The sequence below is a fragment of the Carassius gibelio genome, chromosome B23 (genome assembly GCF_023724105.1).
Source record: "Carassius gibelio isolate Cgi1373 ecotype wild population from Czech Republic chromosome B23, carGib1.2-hapl.c, whole genome shotgun sequence".
NCBI classification, from domain to species: Eukaryota; Metazoa; Chordata; class Actinopteri; order Cypriniformes; family Cyprinidae; genus Carassius; species Carassius gibelio.
In genome coordinates, this window is record NC_068418.1 from 17721172 (window position 1) to 17739589 (window position 18418).

General features: G+C 37.8%; 2 protein-coding genes across 5 annotated transcripts in view; both read right to left on the reverse strand.

Annotated features, from left to right (window-relative positions):
• Positions 1 to 253: 253 nt before the first annotated feature.
• On the reverse strand, positions 254 to 9173 carry LOC128011809 (polypeptide N-acetylgalactosaminyltransferase 6-like). Its single transcript, XM_052594530.1, has 11 exons — positions 8936 to 9173; positions 7308 to 7809; positions 6435 to 6607; positions 5206 to 5355; positions 4516 to 4750; positions 3232 to 3349; positions 2950 to 3150; positions 2679 to 2810; positions 2494 to 2595; positions 2220 to 2378; positions 254 to 1394 (listed from the first exon to the last, which is right to left on the reverse strand). Exons 2-11 carry the CDS (start codon positions 7781 to 7783, stop codon positions 1281 to 1283), a joined length of 1860 nt encoding a protein of 619 aa, XP_052450490.1. The 5' UTR covers positions 7784 to 7809; positions 8936 to 9173; the 3' UTR covers positions 254 to 1280.
• A 1325-nt stretch (positions 9174 to 10498) lies between these two features.
• LOC128011825 (adenylate cyclase type 6) overlaps positions 10499 to 18418 on the reverse strand; it is a 34589-nt gene continuing 26669 nt past the window's right edge. For all 4 annotated transcript variants that reach the window (XM_052594558.1, XM_052594560.1, XM_052594561.1 and 1 more), the window contains 13 exons: positions 18152 to 18180; positions 17691 to 17838; positions 17471 to 17568; positions 17284 to 17371; positions 17042 to 17158; positions 16180 to 16335; positions 15794 to 15969; positions 15076 to 15102; positions 14625 to 14757; positions 14276 to 14539; positions 13741 to 13945; positions 13480 to 13604; positions 10499 to 12064 (listed from right to left, as the gene is read on the reverse strand). In XM_052594558.1, coding sequence (XP_052450518.1) covers positions 11936 to 12064; positions 13480 to 13604; positions 13741 to 13945; positions 14276 to 14539; positions 14625 to 14757; positions 15076 to 15102; positions 15794 to 15969; positions 16180 to 16335; positions 17042 to 17158; positions 17284 to 17371; positions 17471 to 17568; positions 17691 to 17838; positions 18152 to 18180 — 1695 coding nt within the window. In that variant the 3' untranslated portion in view covers positions 10499 to 11935. The remainder of the gene's footprint in view (positions 12065 to 13479; positions 13605 to 13740; positions 13946 to 14275; positions 14540 to 14624; positions 14758 to 15075; positions 15103 to 15793; positions 15970 to 16179; positions 16336 to 17041; positions 17159 to 17283; positions 17372 to 17470; positions 17569 to 17690; positions 17839 to 18151; positions 18181 to 18418) is intronic.

Here is an 18418-nt window from a genome sequence, read left to right on the forward strand (position 1 = left end):
AATCTATAACTTTCCTGTGGCTCAGTGTTAAGGCATTGCATTTGCAGTGCAAAATGTCGTGGGTTCAATTACCAGGGAATACACATATTGGTAAAGATTTTTTTTTTTTTTTTTGCCTGAATAAGTGAGTCAAGTATGTCGTTTTGGATAAAAGCGTCTGCTTAGTGCATACATGTAATGTAAAATGTGACAACTAGAACCACTACTACTGTAAAATCATTAAAAAAAAAATGAGGACCTCATAAAAACAATGCAAGGTTTCAGAAGCTTTTTGTTGCTTTATTTCTTTTGCTGATCACAATAGTGGTCAAAATCATGTATTCACAATTGAATTGTGATCATAACAGCAGTAACTGGTTCTTCAGTTCTGCTCCTGTAGGAGTTCAGCTCCAAACACACCTGAACAAGCTTATCAGGTCTTAAGGATTACAAACAGGTGTGCTTGATCAGTGTTGGAGATAAGTATTACAGGACAGAGGACCTTAAGAATCATAAACTGGTGAACAGTTTCTAAACCGTTAGCAACCAGAACATGAACACCACAAGCAGATGATCTGGGAGTGTGTATTTCTTTTCTTTTTTTGACATCAAAAATTTGAAACTTTCAATTATTAAAGAACAAATCTGTGTAATCAAAACCCATAAAGAAAAATAATAATAGAGGTGAAGAGGATGAAATGGTTAATTACATGTATACATTATTAGAGCATGATTTCTCCCAAAAGACCTCAGCACACTGAAATAATCAAGCAATGCAAGTCACATGCTGCTTTACACATACTGACGGCTTCGAAAACACAAGAGAAGGATCTGAAACTACTGCTGGCTTGTGAAAGTTCGCTAGAGCTGAAGAAAACCCTCGTCCCCTGCACGTGCAAATGATTGGGATCATACAAACATGGCCAGGCCGGCCATTCATTGGCCTTAACACTAACAATGTTCCATTTCTTTAAAAAATAAATAAAACCTTCACCATTTAAAAGCAGCAGTAAACATAATCAATAAGGCAATAGATTGCATCAAGTGAACAATCTTGCTGCCAGATTGTTCACTCTGTGATGCTCCATTGGGTGCATGATCTCCACTGCGTCTTCCCTGAGCATCCTGACCCCAGTCTGATCATAACGTCTTCAGGAGCTTATGGATCTGAACCATCCAGTACACTCCCAGTGCATCCGCTTGGGCATACAGAAAGTTTGTCATCCTGAGCTGGTGCTGCTGGCGCTCCCTCATGGGTCTTATGGGAGTGAATGTCTTTGCTCCTCGACTGGAGTGGGAGGTCAGCTGAAAACCCACTGCTGGTGATGGTCTGTTGGATTGCAGGGGCTCATTAAGATCTTGTCTCCTTTCTTATGGAGGCACTTTCCAGAGGACGGATTCTTCAGCAGTCCCTCCTAAAATAAACAGAACAGAAAAAGTTAAATAAGAATAGTTACTCGTCTGGATGGGGTAAAACTATCAGATCACAGGAATTTGAAATTAAACAAAGTTGACCTGAAAGTTTAACACCAAATAAAGCATTCAATATGCTGATATTCATATGCTCACCCTTTGCTTAGTGACCGGATTATTCAATTATTCATTCTAATATTATAATATAAATGTTTATATATGTTTTATAAAATGTGGGGACAGTAAGATTCTTAAATGTGTTTGAAAGAAGTCTCATTCATCGCTCCAAAAATATAACAAAAACAGTTATATGGTGAAATATTCCATTGATCCTTCAGAAAGCATTCTAATACGTGGATTTGGTGCTTAGGAAATATTTCGAAATTCTAAAAACAGCTTACATTTGTGGAAACATGTTCCATGTTTTTCACGTTTCTCTGATGAACAGAAAACTTCCAAAGAACAGCATTTGTTTAAAACAGAAATACAGGCTAAATTATAAATTTATTTACCATCACTTGATTAATTTAATGCATCCTTAATAAAATTATTAAATTTAAAATGCATAAAATCAAGATAAAAACTGAATAAATTGATAAACTTAAAATAAACGAGGACCTGACCACTCACTTTTGAACAGTTGCAACATTTCTAAACACATTTTTGGTGACATGACATCATTAGTGTTTGATCAAGTTCCTGCTAAAAGGGATTGCAACACACCATAAATAAAGAGGACAGATGTGGAATCTGATAACATATGGAAACATGCAAAAAAGAAGAAAGGCGAGTTGAGTAATTCATTTCTGTTCTGAGACGACACTTACTTCTGTGAACACCCATTCCTGTTGCGGAGTCAAACTGCTTCCTTTGCCCTTCAGTGTACAGAGCTCAATCTTCACTGGCTCTGGGTAAGGGGACGCGTGCAGGCAGAGCTGTTTTCCTATGTTATGCCTCAGCTCATTATGTGATGTATATTCAAAGTACTGAAAACAAACCCATCCATCAGCTTTGGATCAAGAAGAAAACGAGTCAAAATGCCCTCAAGAGCACCACCTTCTACTCTTAATATCAATGTGAATGAAACTGATGGTACAATACCTGATTGCCGCCCATGTTGTGACACACATACATAATCACAGGCTTTCCCCCATTGTTACTTTCTCCAACATCCAGACATTGCTGTGCTCCCCTATTCTTGAGCTATACACACACACAAATAAAAAAGATAAGCAGTTAGTCCCAGAATGCATTAAAAATGGCTCATCATCAAATGTTGCACTTACAGCTCCAAACTTCACAGGGGTAAGATCAGGGACAAAGGCTTCTGGGTAGACATTGGTAAGGTACCAAGAAAAGTTCTTGCACTGTAAGTTTTCTCTGAGTTTCAAACGGTCAGATATATCACCAAAGTTTTTCTACACAAACATACAGGAAACAAAAGTCATGCAGTTAATCATATGCTCTTTGCTTACACTTACAATAGATATACCGTAGAACCATAAACACCAGGTTAAATTGTTTTCTTAACCATCTGAAAGTGAAAGCAGTTCTTACATCTTTGGCCATTTTAGCTGCATTTTGGTTGCGTCGGTAGTAAATCAGCTTGTAGTCATCCATCCACACCTCAGCCAAGCGCACCTGGTTACGTGTAATGACCTCCGTACCTTTGGGAAAGGTGTGAGGACTCTTGGTGCGGAACACATGACCCACGACGGAGCAGGGGATTATCTCCAACTGTCCGCCACACTGCCACACCTGACAGAACAAAAACACACCCACGTTTCAACAGATCTCATTGTTACGGCTGCAGGTGAATTCTAAAGAGCTGGAACTGACCCTGAAAGACATCTCCACATTTTCTCCACCCCATATCTCCATTTTGTCATCGTAGGTCCCGATTTTCTCAAAATAGGCCTTAGATATAGAAAACAAACCACCGGCAAATGTTGGAGTTCTGAAAAACAAAGAACAGGACAAATACAGTTAGCAGGATTAGTAGCCAGATCCTATTAGGTTTCAACTATGTTCAGAGAAATCACTGGTATGCAAAAAAAGTTTATCTTCGTTTTAGTAGAAAAATACATTAATAGGGAAAAGGAAAAGTAAACCGAGGCTTTGCAAAAAGTTTATACACATGTAGAAACATACCTTGCAGATTATAAAGGCCAAGACTCGATACTTACGACACATAACTACTAGAACTATAATATATTATACCCTAAGAGGATATAACAGTGTTCATAATGTTACAAATCATCACACATGAAAAGCTAGAACCACAAACAAAAGCAAGCATAATTTCTACTATTACTAAAAGGCATTAGAAATGCATTATAATGCCCAAGAATAATTAATGGATTGTGAAAAAAAGACTTCATAACGTTACAGATACTGTGAAATGAATGTATGGAACATTCATTTCTCCCTATATTTGTTCACACAAATGGTTATTCTGAATTATCCAGATATTAATTCACCAGCTTGTTGCTGCAGCGGTCTTGAACAAATGCAGCAGAATTGCACATTTAAGATGCATGATGTCACATACGCATCTTATGTCACTAAATTTTTTGTATATACAGCACTTTCCCTTAGGCTGTTTAATTAGCTGAGGACATATAGCCTAATCTTAGTAATCTCTTAAGACTTGGCCATATAAACTCTGAGAAAGTGGTTCATTTGATACTCCGTGAAACCAGCCAAGTCATTTCATTCATGAAAATCGGATTGACAAATAACCTGGTGATGAATGAATGGTTTAAAAATTCCAAGCATTTCATGAACACACCACAGTGTGTAAAGGCAAAGTAACAAATCACAGTGAATGTCCAGCAGTGTTACATGTTTAGATGCAGCAGAATAACTTCGATCAAACAGAACAAATGTAAATCACATTTCATAACTTTGCATTACATGGTTCTCTGGAATTGCGATCGATACATTTTTCCATTTATTACATTTTCAGCAAGTAAACAAATAGGATAATGCACAGGTTATAAATAAATTGAATGTAATTGAATAAATTATTGATGTGTCAGTCACAACAACAACAGCAACAACATGAACACATAAAACTGTATTTGAGTAAGGTTAAATATGTAAATAAAACGTGTGACTTACTTTACTGGGTACGTCTCATCTTTGCGTTTAGCGTTCTCGTAATCTGGAATGCCCTCCCAGCCGAATGTGAGACTCCAGTCAAAGTTGCCTCTGTTATGAGCACGGGCAGACGCTACAGGCTTGTGGAACTGGAAAGTGTTTAAATCAATGGTTGTGATCTCAGGGCTCACCACGGCAGTGGGCTCCTCAACAATCCGAGCAAGGAGAGGCTCGAGCCAGCCATGAAAACACTCACCTGTAACAACAAAAACATGACAAAAGAGAAAAGAGGGGTCATAAATATGCTACTCAAGCACACATGCCAAGATGATTTCACCTATTTCAACCCTTTCATCATATACAAGGTTTCAGAAAACACTACACAGGTGTAACATGAGTTGCTAGGCCTCAATCCTGCCTAAAGTGGTTCAAAACGAACAAGATCAGCATCACATACAAGCCCTTTGACACAGCGCATAACTTTGCAAATTACATGAGTGCCAGGAGAAAAAAAGAATCATGGGAGGGACCATTTTAAGCTCAAGCTTGTGCACCTGAAGAGCAGGTTCCTGAAAAACTACTTTGCATATCCAGTCGCAAAAAATAACAAGGCTGATGGATGTTAAAGACGTGTTTACAGAAACTGGTCTGCTGTGTGACACAATGAAACTGGGCTGGGCAAGTCATGAAGAGTGATGACACATTACGTACAGTGAGCATCTAGGAAGGTGAGGATTTCTCCCTGAGCTTGGCTGGCTCCGAGAAGCCTCGCGGTGATGAGGCCCTTCCTCTCCGGCTGACGCACTACCTTCACGATCTTCAGTGACTTCACATACTCGTCCAGCTTCTCATGGAGGTGTTCTGCAACAACATACAGTGGGGAAATATTTATTTCATCCCCTGATATATCTGGATTATTTGTGGCTAATATTCTGTCTCCATCTGTTAAAATAAACCTATCGTTAAAAAAAATTATAGACCCTTAATTTCTTTGTAGGTGGGCAAACTTACAAAATCATATGGGGATCAAATAAAGACAGACATTAATGTAATGGGTGTTTGTTTTTTTTTCTCTCTGTAAAGTACCAATAATATCAGTATAACAATAATACATGGTTTGAGTTTTTTTATTTCCAGCAAGGGTATGTTAAATTGATAAACTGAAAGTAAATGCATAATGTTACAAAATATTTATTTCTCAAACAAATTTTACAAAAATGTACAATTTTTCAAATAATCCAGTTTGTTGAGCACCAAATCAGCATAACTGAATGATTTCTGAAGGCTGAAGTAATGGCTGCTGAACATTCAGCTTTGCCATCACAGAAATTTGATTTTAAAATAAATACATTTAAAATTTGTAATATTAAAAAAATGTTGCTTATTTGATAATTATTTAATAAATACATTTTTCATGTTAATATTTCACCACATTACTAGTTTACTGTATTTTTGATAAATACTTCAAGGATAAATGACTTACAACTTCAAATTTTTCTATGATAGAGCATAACATTAACAGTGTCAATTATCAAGTGCTCTCAACGTGGCATTTTTCAATTTCTAAAAACAGATTCAGAGCATGTTACTTCCTGTGGTGAGACTTCAAACAAACTAACACACTTCCTTTGTCTCGTCTCTTACAGCACTAACAAAGTACCTGAAACCAATGAGGAGATTAACAATCTAATGAGGAGAAAAACAAAGCTTTTACTTAAAAGTTTAATATTTCATTGCCAGTAAGTTTATATTAATATTTTAACTGGTTCTTTGATCTTTCAATTGTATGTTTGTGACATTTTTCATCCACCTGTAGATGCACTCATACAAGTGACATTCCACTAAATAAACTGTCTGCCACTGAGCCAAGAACATAGATTAAAACTACTTCTACAGTTGTGGTTAATTTTTAAAGCAGAAACTGATAAGGCCGGGCTCACCTGCCACGCTGGCGTCATCCACCAGTATGATTTCTTTGAGGAAGGCCGCCGGGGAGGTGTGTAAAACACTGTACACGGTGCGCAGAAGTGTTGACCATGCCTCGTTATGAAACACAATGATCACACTCGTGGTGGGGAGTGCAGGACAGCGGCGAAACCGTCGCTCAACACACCTATAAATGGATGCATGACAAAAAAAAATAATTATATATGCGTGTAGTATACACACACACACATACATAAAATGCGTTTCGTTCATTTCATACATTTCACTTCAGTTATTTTTCCCCAAATGAAAACATTTTTAATTTTTAGATTCAGTAAACAATAACCCTGACAAACATATGCACCTCAAAAAGTCAAAAGGTAATATTCTACGACAATCCTCAAAATACATGTTTAAACACTGTAATTAATTATCAGTATTATAAATGAGGACGCACGCAAATTGATTGAGGCCTGTTACTAAATACAGGGTTAAAATATAATAAAATTAAGAAGAGGAACATAGCACGTCAACCTATTGTTCAGTGATGCAATGGGTAAAGGTGTGATTAGAAACTGCCAAAGCAGCAAAAACAGTAAAGACTCTAATCTACAATGAGTGTTTGGGCAGCATTTATATGGTGTTAGCCCCAGACCTTAAGTCAACATATAAATCTGCACACTTATGTTTCTGTGTAAACAGATCAAACGAGTTAACGTAAATTAAAAGGCATCTAAAATGCAAGCAAACATCAGATCACATCCCGAGTCCTGCCTTATTTCAACCTATGAAGGGAATCATTATTATGGCGGAATGGTTGCGGAATTGAATGAATTGTTTGTATTCCAACATTTTCTCATGGTGCCAAACAATGTGCCCATTCTTACTCGTGTGGACGGGTGTCATCTCCAAGACTGCGGTGCAAGGAGATTCGGTCACTGGCAAACTGGTTAAAGCAGTGCCTGGTCATGCCCTCCTGTTTCTCCTTCTCCTCCGCCGCAGACATGCTGGCTTTCTGGAAGGCTGCGCCATTGGCTCCTGGTGCTTCAGGGTCCAGAGGAGGTCTCTCAATCCACGGTTTGAGATCGGCCAGAGAGTAGAAACCTGGGGGGCAGTTTTGGTCTGGGGTGGGCTGAACTCCCGCCGACGGGGGCTGCGGGGCTCCGATCTGGAAGGCAAAGTTATTAACCGCCCCACGGACCATCTCCAATACCCTCTCCTTTTTGTTAGAGAGATCTTGTAGCCAGGGATCCTGAAGCGAACCGCTGCCAACGTCCCTCTGGAGCACCACCAGAATGACCATAAAAAGTGTGCCCCCCAGAACAGTAAGCTTCAGGGGGGAGAAACGACGTCTCAGACGCATTCTGTTGGCCAATCTCGATCACCAAACTGTGAAAAGAGACCACAATGATCACTTATGAAGCAAAATTAGTTTATTTACACAAACTCCACAACAAAGCAAGCCATGCCCAACTCTTAATTAGCAAAGCAAGCCTGCGCTGTGGACTCTCAAACGGATCACAGCAACAGAGCAAACAAACCTCACCTGACAACAAACACCTGATCCTTCCTTCACCCTGTTGGATCCACGTGGCACACTCCCACTACACTTAATGGGTGGCGTTAGAAGCTTTGCATAAATACACTTCAAAACTGAGACACGTCGCCTGTGATCTGACTAACTGTACAGAAGAAAAACTGGATCTCACCAGCTGCTTGGAAGGAGTTTTAATGGTCAGGGCTAGCGCATTTTAAAGCACTATTATTCTTACATTTCAACCACAAGTAATTACTTTCAAAATAGGAAATGTCAGGACAATGGAACATATGGTGTTAAATGAATCAGTAACCTCAGGGTCCATGGAACCAGTCTATTTAAAAACATCTACATCACAGATCCCAAGACGAGTAATGGCCAACAGAGACAGACTTCTGCTATTTTTCTGCGTAGGTGTTCAGACTTACCCAAATCATTCAAACTAAAACTGGTTCTCCTGCATTGATATCGAGTCAGTTGAATGGTCATGAGCTTAAATGGCCATTATTATTAACCACAAGTCATGAAGTAACATATTGGGTAAACTGCATTTTTCCTAACTGAATAATGCGCTTCGAAAATTTCGCAAGCCCCAAGTACTTCCTTAAAGTTAAGACAAAAAAAAAATGACAACGTAACATGACAACTAAGCGAAACTTATCTGAATAGATGAGGAAGTGAGCGAAGGATGATGGTTACAATTTTTACAATGACACAAATTTTAACTTTTCACAGCCTTCTAGGGGCTTCGTTCTAAATAAATGACATAAATAAATGACATAAAAAAACGACAAACGAGCTTTTGTGTGTTAGAAAAGAGTAACCTATGCTATTACAAATCAAGATGAACCCCGCTCATATCAAGGAGTAAAAGAAGATACGCCGATGTTACTTTTTGTTTTCAAAAGACATGACGCAAAACACGTCGAAACAAATTTTATTACTTAAAACGAATTTTATGAAATCTTCAAAACTTACCTGTAATAATTTCAGTCAATCATGTGCCTCTCCCTGAGACAGATAGATACGCGGTTCCTCGTCTACCGAGACACCGTTTGTTTGAGCTGCGAGTCGATGGACTAATGTTGTTACTCTGTAACTTCGCGTTTTAGAGCTTTTTGGTTCAGTAAGCGCGCGACGGCTTCACGCGACCAGCAGCACTGGCCTCCCGGCTTCCCTTTGAACGCAACAGGTGCCATTCGTTCAAATGATTGAAGGTCGTCTGGGTCCTAAAGCCGGCTCTTCCGTCTAGTGATGATGCGGATTTGATTCATTTCAGTGATTCGAATCTGTTGAGTGTGTTCGTCAAAATGATTCATTCACGGATACTCTCTGATGTTTGCTGAACATCAGCAGGTAGCGCGATTTGTCTTTTAGTGAGCCTCTGAAGGATTCATTAACCGAGTCGTTTGTCCAAATCTGATAGTTTCATCACAAGCATCTTCTCACAAGTAAAAAGCAGACACGCTTCAAAAGTGAGATTCAATGAACATAATTAGTTCAATCCATGGAAGTAAATGAAAATGATTCACTCTAAAGATTCATTTAAAAAACAATTTTTTTTTTCGCTCAACAAATTCCTTAAATCTGGGATAACAGATTTTTTTCAGCCAAGTGAAAATTCTGCTAAACACGTAGGAAGATTTCAGTGTCGCTTTGCCTAAAATTGGATGACACTGATCACTCAATTAAGGATCAGATAAGGATGTGATAAGTTAACAAACCTCAACATATATAAATGATTAATTGGGATACAATTAAATTTAATGCCTCTTGTGTCGCGTAACTGTAACCGAATACAGATTTATTCAGACATTTGAGAAAGGCAGGCCAAGAGGAAATGAGGTCGGTACTCTTTTGTAGGAGAGAATCGTGATTACAAACTATCGACTGACACTGGCACTGCCGCTTACTTGAAGAAAAGACACCAAGCTGAGCACGAACAAAGAGAAGAGGCCATTAACACAACAATCACTAGACCCACTCTCACACAACAATGGCCTGTCTGTCTACCTGATAGCTTCGTTTTGAGGTATTAAATTCTCTGGATGTACATTATAAAGGTTGAAAATTAAAGGAAACAAATGGCACACTCCAAAGATGGAGCCCATACTATATTTATCACTTCACGTTATAGCCTACCTAATAGTATACGTTCAATACAATATCTAACATAAAATGAACCTACAGTAGCACAAAATTAGTAAAAAAAAAAAAGTTTTATTCAACTAATTTAAATGAATAAAAACGTTGTATGTTTCTGCACACCATTGTTACAGTTATGAATTTATGGTGAGAATATATACAATTTAGCTCGCCCTCCTGAGGTTGACAAATAGGATTTACTTCTTAATGTTGTTTTCACAAACCACTTTTTAAGAAAGGAATTTTAGATTTGATTTTATACCATATTTGTAGAAAGTACCTATATTTAACCTTCTTGTCCAGCTTATACTGACTCTGTCCTGTATGTCCACTTGCAATTAAAATGAGAAGAAATTAATGGATACAGATAACATTATGCTTAAATAAAACACCCAATTTACTGATTTGCCACCTTTTAATGAAAAAGGTCCATGTACCACAAACATATTTGAACTAAAAACCATATGTGCTTTTACGTCTATGAAAAAAAGTGAGAATGTTAAACACATGTACATTCATGTTGGGAAATTCATGTTGAGGACGGTGAAGGATGTTTCTTGCAACATAATCATCATGATGCATCTATATATTGGGAATTGTAAATTCCAGAATATGACAGCAATACTAACCTATGCATTTGATTGGTAATTGCATATATATATTTTTTAATGTTGACAAATGTGCAAGCATGACTAAAAGCGCTCATGAGGAAATGCTGAAATGAACAACTCTGCTTGTGCAGCAACCACTAAAACCCAACGGGCCTCCGTCAGGGCATTTACACACATTTACCAGGGACTTAAGACTAAACCGTTGCGGACCATACTGTGCTGGAATTATATGAGGTCTTAGTCATTTTTGTGTTAATTTTTTTTTATATACTGATTTATACATTAATGAATTAAGAGCTGAAATTTGTGTAACACTCAAATGAGAAGGAAATGACATCAGTTGACAACTGAACACATAAATGAAAAGAATTTATTCTAATTAGCACTTAATCTGGCAAAAAAAAGAAAAAAAAAAGAAGCAGCAGCTAATTTTCATTTTATAAACCTCACAGTGAGCTATTATGCCCTTTTAAAGATAACAGACACACATTTACACACCGTCCACACACATGAACAAATGACCAAGGAAAATGTGTCCGGTACCATTCTAGTCCTTCATTTACCTATGTGGACACAAATACTAAAAGGGAAAAACATGTTGATCACTCATAAATCATACAAACTATAAATACAAGTCACTTGTATTAGGATTCCTGTTTCGAAGGCCTTCAATGAAGACAGATGTTTTTTGCATTAGTGTTTATAATAGAATACAGTGTGGTAGAGAGTGACAAGGAGGCCAGAAAAGGAAAACCAGAGAAATGAATAACACTTGTTTGGACGTTTCAAACAGTTTGCCAGGCGTGTGTAGTGTTCCTATATCAAATACTTTGTTCTTTGGTCAGTTTCTTCTTGCTTCTTGACGCTTGCATATATAATCATTTTTTTATTTACATGGTTTAAAACCTGTCAAAATAAATAAAGAATTCAAATTTTGGTATGGAAGAAGTCTTTCCAACAACAACAACAAAAAAAAAAAAAAAAACACCAAACTTTCTTCAAAGTCTTCACCATCTAAGGCAACAGTCCTTCATTAAATCTTTTAGGTAGAGCATACCTCATTATTCCCAATAGGTGCATATATAAATACCACAAATGCCCACTAATGCTTGTGAGCTAGAGAACTTGAGTGAGTGGTTATATTTGGATCTGCTCAAATCCCATTCAGAGCCTTTTGTTGTAGTTCCTTCATTTCAGTGCGTTGAGAGGCATTTGGTCAGTGTTAACTGCAGACAGGACCACTGTTGAGGAAGTAAGTGGTCATATCTCCTTTCCCTTTCACTTTCACCAGTCCACGGCACTCCAGCTGGTAGCCCTTACTTTCTAGAACATGGTATAAGTCAGTGGTCACCTATAGGAAATAAAAAAAAATAAATCACGCACTGAATTCTAATCAGCCAAAAGCTAAAGATGAGGTGCAATTTCTACAGAACCAACGGGAAATGCCAAAATATAATAAGTTTTCAATTCAACTGTCAAATTGGTTGGATAAACTGATAGCCATGTCCCAAACTCAGCTGCTATGCCAGGCTGGTCGAGATACTCAAACAAAAAGAGCAGAGTCAGTGTTTACACTTTTCAGGAAAATCAGTTAACAAAATTATCCTTAATTCTACACATTTAACTGGAAAAGGAAGTAATTAGAAATTTCTGTTAATTTTACATTTCTCATTTCATTTTAAGCATTAACTAAGTAGCTACAAAGTAGGGCTGGACGATTAATCGAAAAGTAATCGAAACTGAAATTCACAACCTCTAACCGACATAATTTTCCAATGTTGGTTTTTTTTATCCTGTTAATACATCCCCCTTAAAAAGCATACTACCGCGTGTGTAGACACATGACTCTGCGCCGTCCAGTCAGTGGCATAAAAGCAAAACACGGAGGTGAACGCCGGTTCTACACATAGTGATGGCCTTGCGTCTTCAACTAAACTTTGTCAGTTGCATTTGTTTTATGGTTTGGACATTCAAGCGATTAGATGATCGGATGTGTATTATCATATCGAGCTACCATGTTCACGCTAGGGCAGTCAAAAAAAAAATTCTAATATTCATAGAATAAAAAAAAAAATCCACATTCGATCGCAGGAACTAGTCGTCAACACATTCCTGTGATTTATCACTAAAGTAGCTTAGCATCTCAAAACTTATTATAGCATTTTTTTTTACTTTTGAAGGCTATTTACAACCCACAGCTTCACAATAATATAGAGACGATATGACTAGTTCACTCACGCAATCACTCATACTGGTACTGTGCTAATTTATATTTATATGATCTTTATTTATCTCTTACACCGAGCAATAATCTGTAAGAAATGTTATGAACATAGATAAAATAACTGCTGATAGTGAGCTATGATGTCAGATCGCTCTTTCAATAGGAAAAAATATCTCACCTTTAATAGTCAATCATATTTACAGTGCAAACCTTGTCAGTGAACTATGAGGGCAAAAAAACAAAACAGAAACAAAATAATCGTTCATTAATCGTTATCGAGGTAAAAATGTTCAATTAATCGAGGTTTTGATTTTAGGCCATAATCGTCCAGCGCTACTAAAGTGTCACAAAACAGCTCTTGCAAACTGCAATTGCAGTCACATGAAGAGAGAGGGCAGCACCATCTTTATAAATACAATGTCGCACACAGTAACTGATGTATAGCGTTGCACTTTTGAAGAAGGAAATTAATGGGGGATACTAAGCTGTGTTTTATCAGAAAGAGTCTTGTATAAGCAAAGAGTTTATGATGTTGTGGTTACCTGGATACGATCAGGAACACCTGTGCTGTCCATGCGACTGGCCACATTCACGGTGTTGCCCCATATGTCATACTGAGGCTTTCTGGCTCCGATCACACCAGCAACCACTGGGCCAATGTTCAAACCTGTGATAAAAATACATTTGTCACTGTCTGCTCTAACAAACTCCCGAGCCTCTGAGTCTGCCAGCCAAATCATAAACAAGGTCTTTCCAACTAAAGTATATATATCGGGCAAAGTTCACAGTGAAGACCTACTTACCTATCTTCATCTGAAAGTTGTTGAATGAGTGTTCGTTGATGTACTTCATCTGTTCTCGTAGGCTCATGGCATAGTCAGCCAGAGCGAGAATGTGTGTGCGGCCCTCTTTGTCGTAAGTTGAGTCGTTCAATCCAGATGCTGCCATGTAAGTACTACCAATGGTTTTGATCTTCTCCAACTGCTTATATTTCTCTTCAGAAATGATCTATTAATAGTAAAAGGACATAAGATTTATAAAAGCTAGGTTCTACATGAAGGTGGTCACCCCTTTTGGTGGCAGCCATGTTTTAGTCTTGGTAACCTCCAATCTATAAAACGCATTTGGTCATGAATTAAACTTATCATGCAATGACGAATACTGTAACTTATAATACTATATTATAACTTATACTGTGGCATTGGTAACCAAAACATTTGCTTTTACTTTGAACTTTTGTCTTCACACCAGTAGGTGTCAGTAGAAAGCCAAAGACTACCGCAAAATCAAAAAGTCTTCTGAAATTCTGACATCACAAAAGTGACACAATGTTCTTACCTCATCGAAGTCAGCGATGATCTCGTTGAGCAGTCTCAGGCACTCCACACCCTCATTGTTGGCCTCCAGCTCAGTGTAAAACTCGGAGAAGTTGCTTATGGAGGCGAACATAACGGCCACACATTCACATGACTGATAGTAGAGCTCATCGTTTCGACGTTCTCGCGCGAGGAAGTGGGCAGCCACATCTTTGGGCAGGATGTTGTGAAGGAGCCGACGGTTGTAGGCCTGCAGCTCCTCCATCTCCTCTTTCTCTTCAGTGGCCTGGTGAAGAATGACAGCGAACAAGTCATCGACTATGCTGGGATCCTTCTGGAAATGTATTTTCGCTAAGTGATCGACTACACACCTGTAGCTTCCACAGGAAGTCAAGGCGTGCGGTGGACTCGACCTGCTGTGCGTGCAGATAGAGAGCCAGTACAAATACAGTGAGGATGACTGGAATCGACACCCTCAGAGACACTTTAGTCACCGTTTCCTGGCTATGTGGGAAAACAACAACACATAACAGATTGGAGTTTGTCAGAGACAGAGCGAAAAAAAAAAAAACATGATGATTAGTAGAGTACATTTTCTGTGTTTTATCTCATGTCTATGTCGTAAAACTCACAACTCTAATATATTTGAATATATACAGTGAATAGATTTTGAAATATGTTGGCAGAATTTAAAAGAGCAGACAAATACACACTACAAGCAAACCCTGGGATCTAATTTGTGCTTATATTCCTAAGTTATTTTTGCCTTCGAACGACCTCTCTTACAATGGTAGTACAAAATAAAGCATGACATAAACTCACCAATAATTTGTTTCATTGAAAGAATACCTGCGTAAAAACAGACAAATTTCCATTAGAGAACAACATGACCCAATAAAAATAAAAACCCATAAAAATAAAGGTCATTCACATTAAAAGGTTATGTGTACCACATTTGTGTCCCCATTTAATATATCGAAATCCGTTGACAGCGTAATATAAAAGTATTCTCATTTTAAATGCTACTACATTTTATAAGTAACTTCAGTCCAATTTGCATGTTAAAATGTTAAATATCAATAAAATATAATGTTTTAACTGTGAAATGTTTTTTTGGGCCTAAAAAAGTAAAAAAAAAAAAAAGTATTTATTTATTTATATATATATATATATATATATATATATATATATATATATATATATATATATATATATATATATATATATATGCTACAGAATACACTCCATTGTTTAAAGAGTTAAATATTAATATAAATATTAATTCATAAAGATTTAAATTAAATTAAAAAAAGTAACTAAAAAAAATCAATTAAAAATAGTGAGTAGTTCTCTTTTTCCTGTCAACATGGTTTCATTTTATTAAACATTTTATTAATATGGTGATATGCAACGGAGTATGTACTCTATATTGATGATGCTGTAGTTTTTTAGTCATTTTAGTATGATTGACCTAATACCATTGACTTACAAGATGACTTTTACATATCCACTCTATATGTTTGCAGAGAATAAGACTCACATTGCTTTGGCGGTGACCAGCAGGTCGGCGTTGTCTAGCAGCGTGACTAGAGGCCACTCCACCAGCAGCAGGAAGCTGACCTGGATGAAGAGCATGAGGACCAGCTTGCCTATACTGCTGATGTGCAGGAACACAGTGCAGCACAGCAGAGTCAGCAGCACACTGTATGTGAAATACTAGAAGCACAGGAGCAACACCATCATACTGTTAGCATGACAACAGGGGACAAATCATCAAGTTTCTAAATAAATCATTGCGTTTTTGCATAAGTTTGCTTTAAAAATATATATTATAATACAAAAATTGATGGTTCTCAGTGAGCAAGAAACTGTTCTGAGCATATATGTACAGTGCAGACATACATGTACAGACGGCCACACACTGACCTCGGGTAAAGGACACGCTGAAGGCTGCCCGAGACAGAAGATGAAGGAGTCCTCTACTAGTACAGTCAGATTATACAGCTGACACAGGGTGACCGAATCCGAAATATTCAACTGTCCAGCCACACATTTTAGCAGATCCTCCCGGTCACAGGTAAACTGACAGAGAAATTTAAGAAAAAATGTAAGAGTGGAAAACAATAGAAAAGGTGCACATTATGTGTTTACATAAAGGGGTCACGAACAGTAAGAACTTGGACCTTTGTTCACTTCATTTTACCGTGGATTCATTTCAAACAAGGCACAATTCGTTGCGGGTCTTTTTAGAAAGATTGAAACTAAAAGACACTGATGTGCTGACTATATTGGATCCGGCAGTAATGTCGCAACACACAAGTGTGTAAGTAACTGTTTTTATTACTTGGTCAATATTGCTTTGTCTCTTCTTGGTCTCGTCTGATATGTATTGAGTTACTTGTGTGTTTTTGACCTAAAATCACAGCAGGGTCCATTTTTTATGTAGGATGTAGGCTGTCAAACATATAAAACTGGTAGCCATCCTAGCAGTGGGCGTTTACTTCCGAGTCTACGTGGCACGTTTTCAGATTCAAAATGAGGAGTATATTAAATAGATTTTAATTCGCTGCTCATTTTCAACCTGGAAAATTTATGCAATCTTCCCCTGTTTAAATAAATCAACCAAAATGAATCAAAGTGACACTGAATTGAGCTTGAAAGCCCAGCTCAACTTGGGAAATTAGTGCTTATGCTAGTGTAGAATTACACCGACAAACAGGAAAAAGAAAAACTGACAAAGGATTTTTTTTTTCTTTCAGCCAGCAACAGACTCAGATCAAATTCCTACCATATTAACAAAGGCAGAGATGAAAAGAAGCACAATTGTAAAGACTCCGACGAGTGTGCTGTTGACACGGGACTGAACAATCCTCTTTGACACTGTCTGCAAGGTAACTGGGAAAAGCTGAAAGAAGGACAAAAATCATGTATAAATCGGAAAATCATTGATTGCACATCAGCTTTGTTTGATAAATGTAGTCTAGATTTCAGATGCATAAACGTTAAGGATCGAAGGAGGTAGTAACTGACCTTAACACAGGAGTAGATGGCACATATAAAGAGGACATGGGCGAGAATAATAAAGATGCTGATGAACATGCCCAGCATTAACGCTGTACTGCAAGACAAAACACAGGACACCATTTCACATACATAACAAATATATATCTTAACATTAAATCAAATTCATTATTATAAAGAATATTTCACCACTCACTGTGGAAATATGATGATTTGTATAAAAACAAGAAAGCAGAAGACGACGAGCGTACAGGCCACATAACCACCAAACCGATCATCCACCTTTTTTGAATACTAAAAGCACAACAATGTGTTACTGTAAGCGGTTCAGACATCTTTTTCCAGTACTCTGGAGTTTATAAATGTTGTGTCAGTGCTGTACAGTGTTAAGCACATTCTACAAGCTGTCTACGGACCTTTTTCTCCAGAAAAGGTGTTTGGAATGTGAGAAGGAACTTCTTGACGTGGTCTTTCCGGAGCTGGTCAATGCTGCGAGCGTCAATGGCACGTCCTAAAAACTCATCCACCTCGTCTTCAGGGTTCAGGGCCTCTTGGGCACAGCGGCTGGTGAGAGCAAAAAGGTTACATTACTGTAAAATGTTGTACTGCAAAAAAAAAAAAGTGATGGCATGAAATGTATATTTTACATTATATCTGTTTCTATCCTCATAATAAGCTACTGTTTTTGATCCATTATGAAAAAATAAGCATTAGTGGTGGCCAAACGTGCTTGAAACCTAATCTAGAGCATTTATTTTATGTTGGCTCTATTCGAAAGCGACTCACAGATTGTTAAAAACAGCCTGTGAAATCTAACCCGTGAGCCCCTTCAGAGCCAGAGAGAATGGATTTGTGTCCTAATAAAAGCAGAACTCACTTATCTTTGCTGGAGGCTTCATCTATGCCCTGAAAACAGACAGGTAGATTAGTTACAGTGGGCAGTGAAAACACAGTGGAAGTAGAAAAACACATTCTGGGTTTCCTCTCAGACCGCTCCGAAGCCAACCCCACAGAGCCACTGCCGCTTTAATTAACACTCAGGGACTTCAAATTACATTCAGAGCCAGACAGTGAGAACATGACAGAGACTAGGAATGGATCTTACACTGCAAATAATCATGATTCTTATTTTCCCGAAAAACAA

What these genes read in the sequence shown, in the direction of transcription:
- LOC128011809 (XM_052594530.1), bottom strand. Translation starts at nt 7,783, where the DNA reads ATGCGTCTGAGACGTCGTTTCTCCCCCCTGAAGCTTACTGTTCTGGGG. An exon ending in CACCTTCCTAGATGCTCACT is followed by an intron (nt 4,751 to 5,205) that starts GTACGTAATGTG and finishes TTGTTGTTACAG; the next exon opens with GTGAGTGTTTTCATGGCTGG. An exon ending in AGGAATGGGTGTTCACAGAA is followed by an intron (nt 1,395 to 2,219) that starts GTAAGTGTCGTC and finishes TGTTTATTTTAG; the next exon opens with GAGGGACTGCTGAAGAATCC.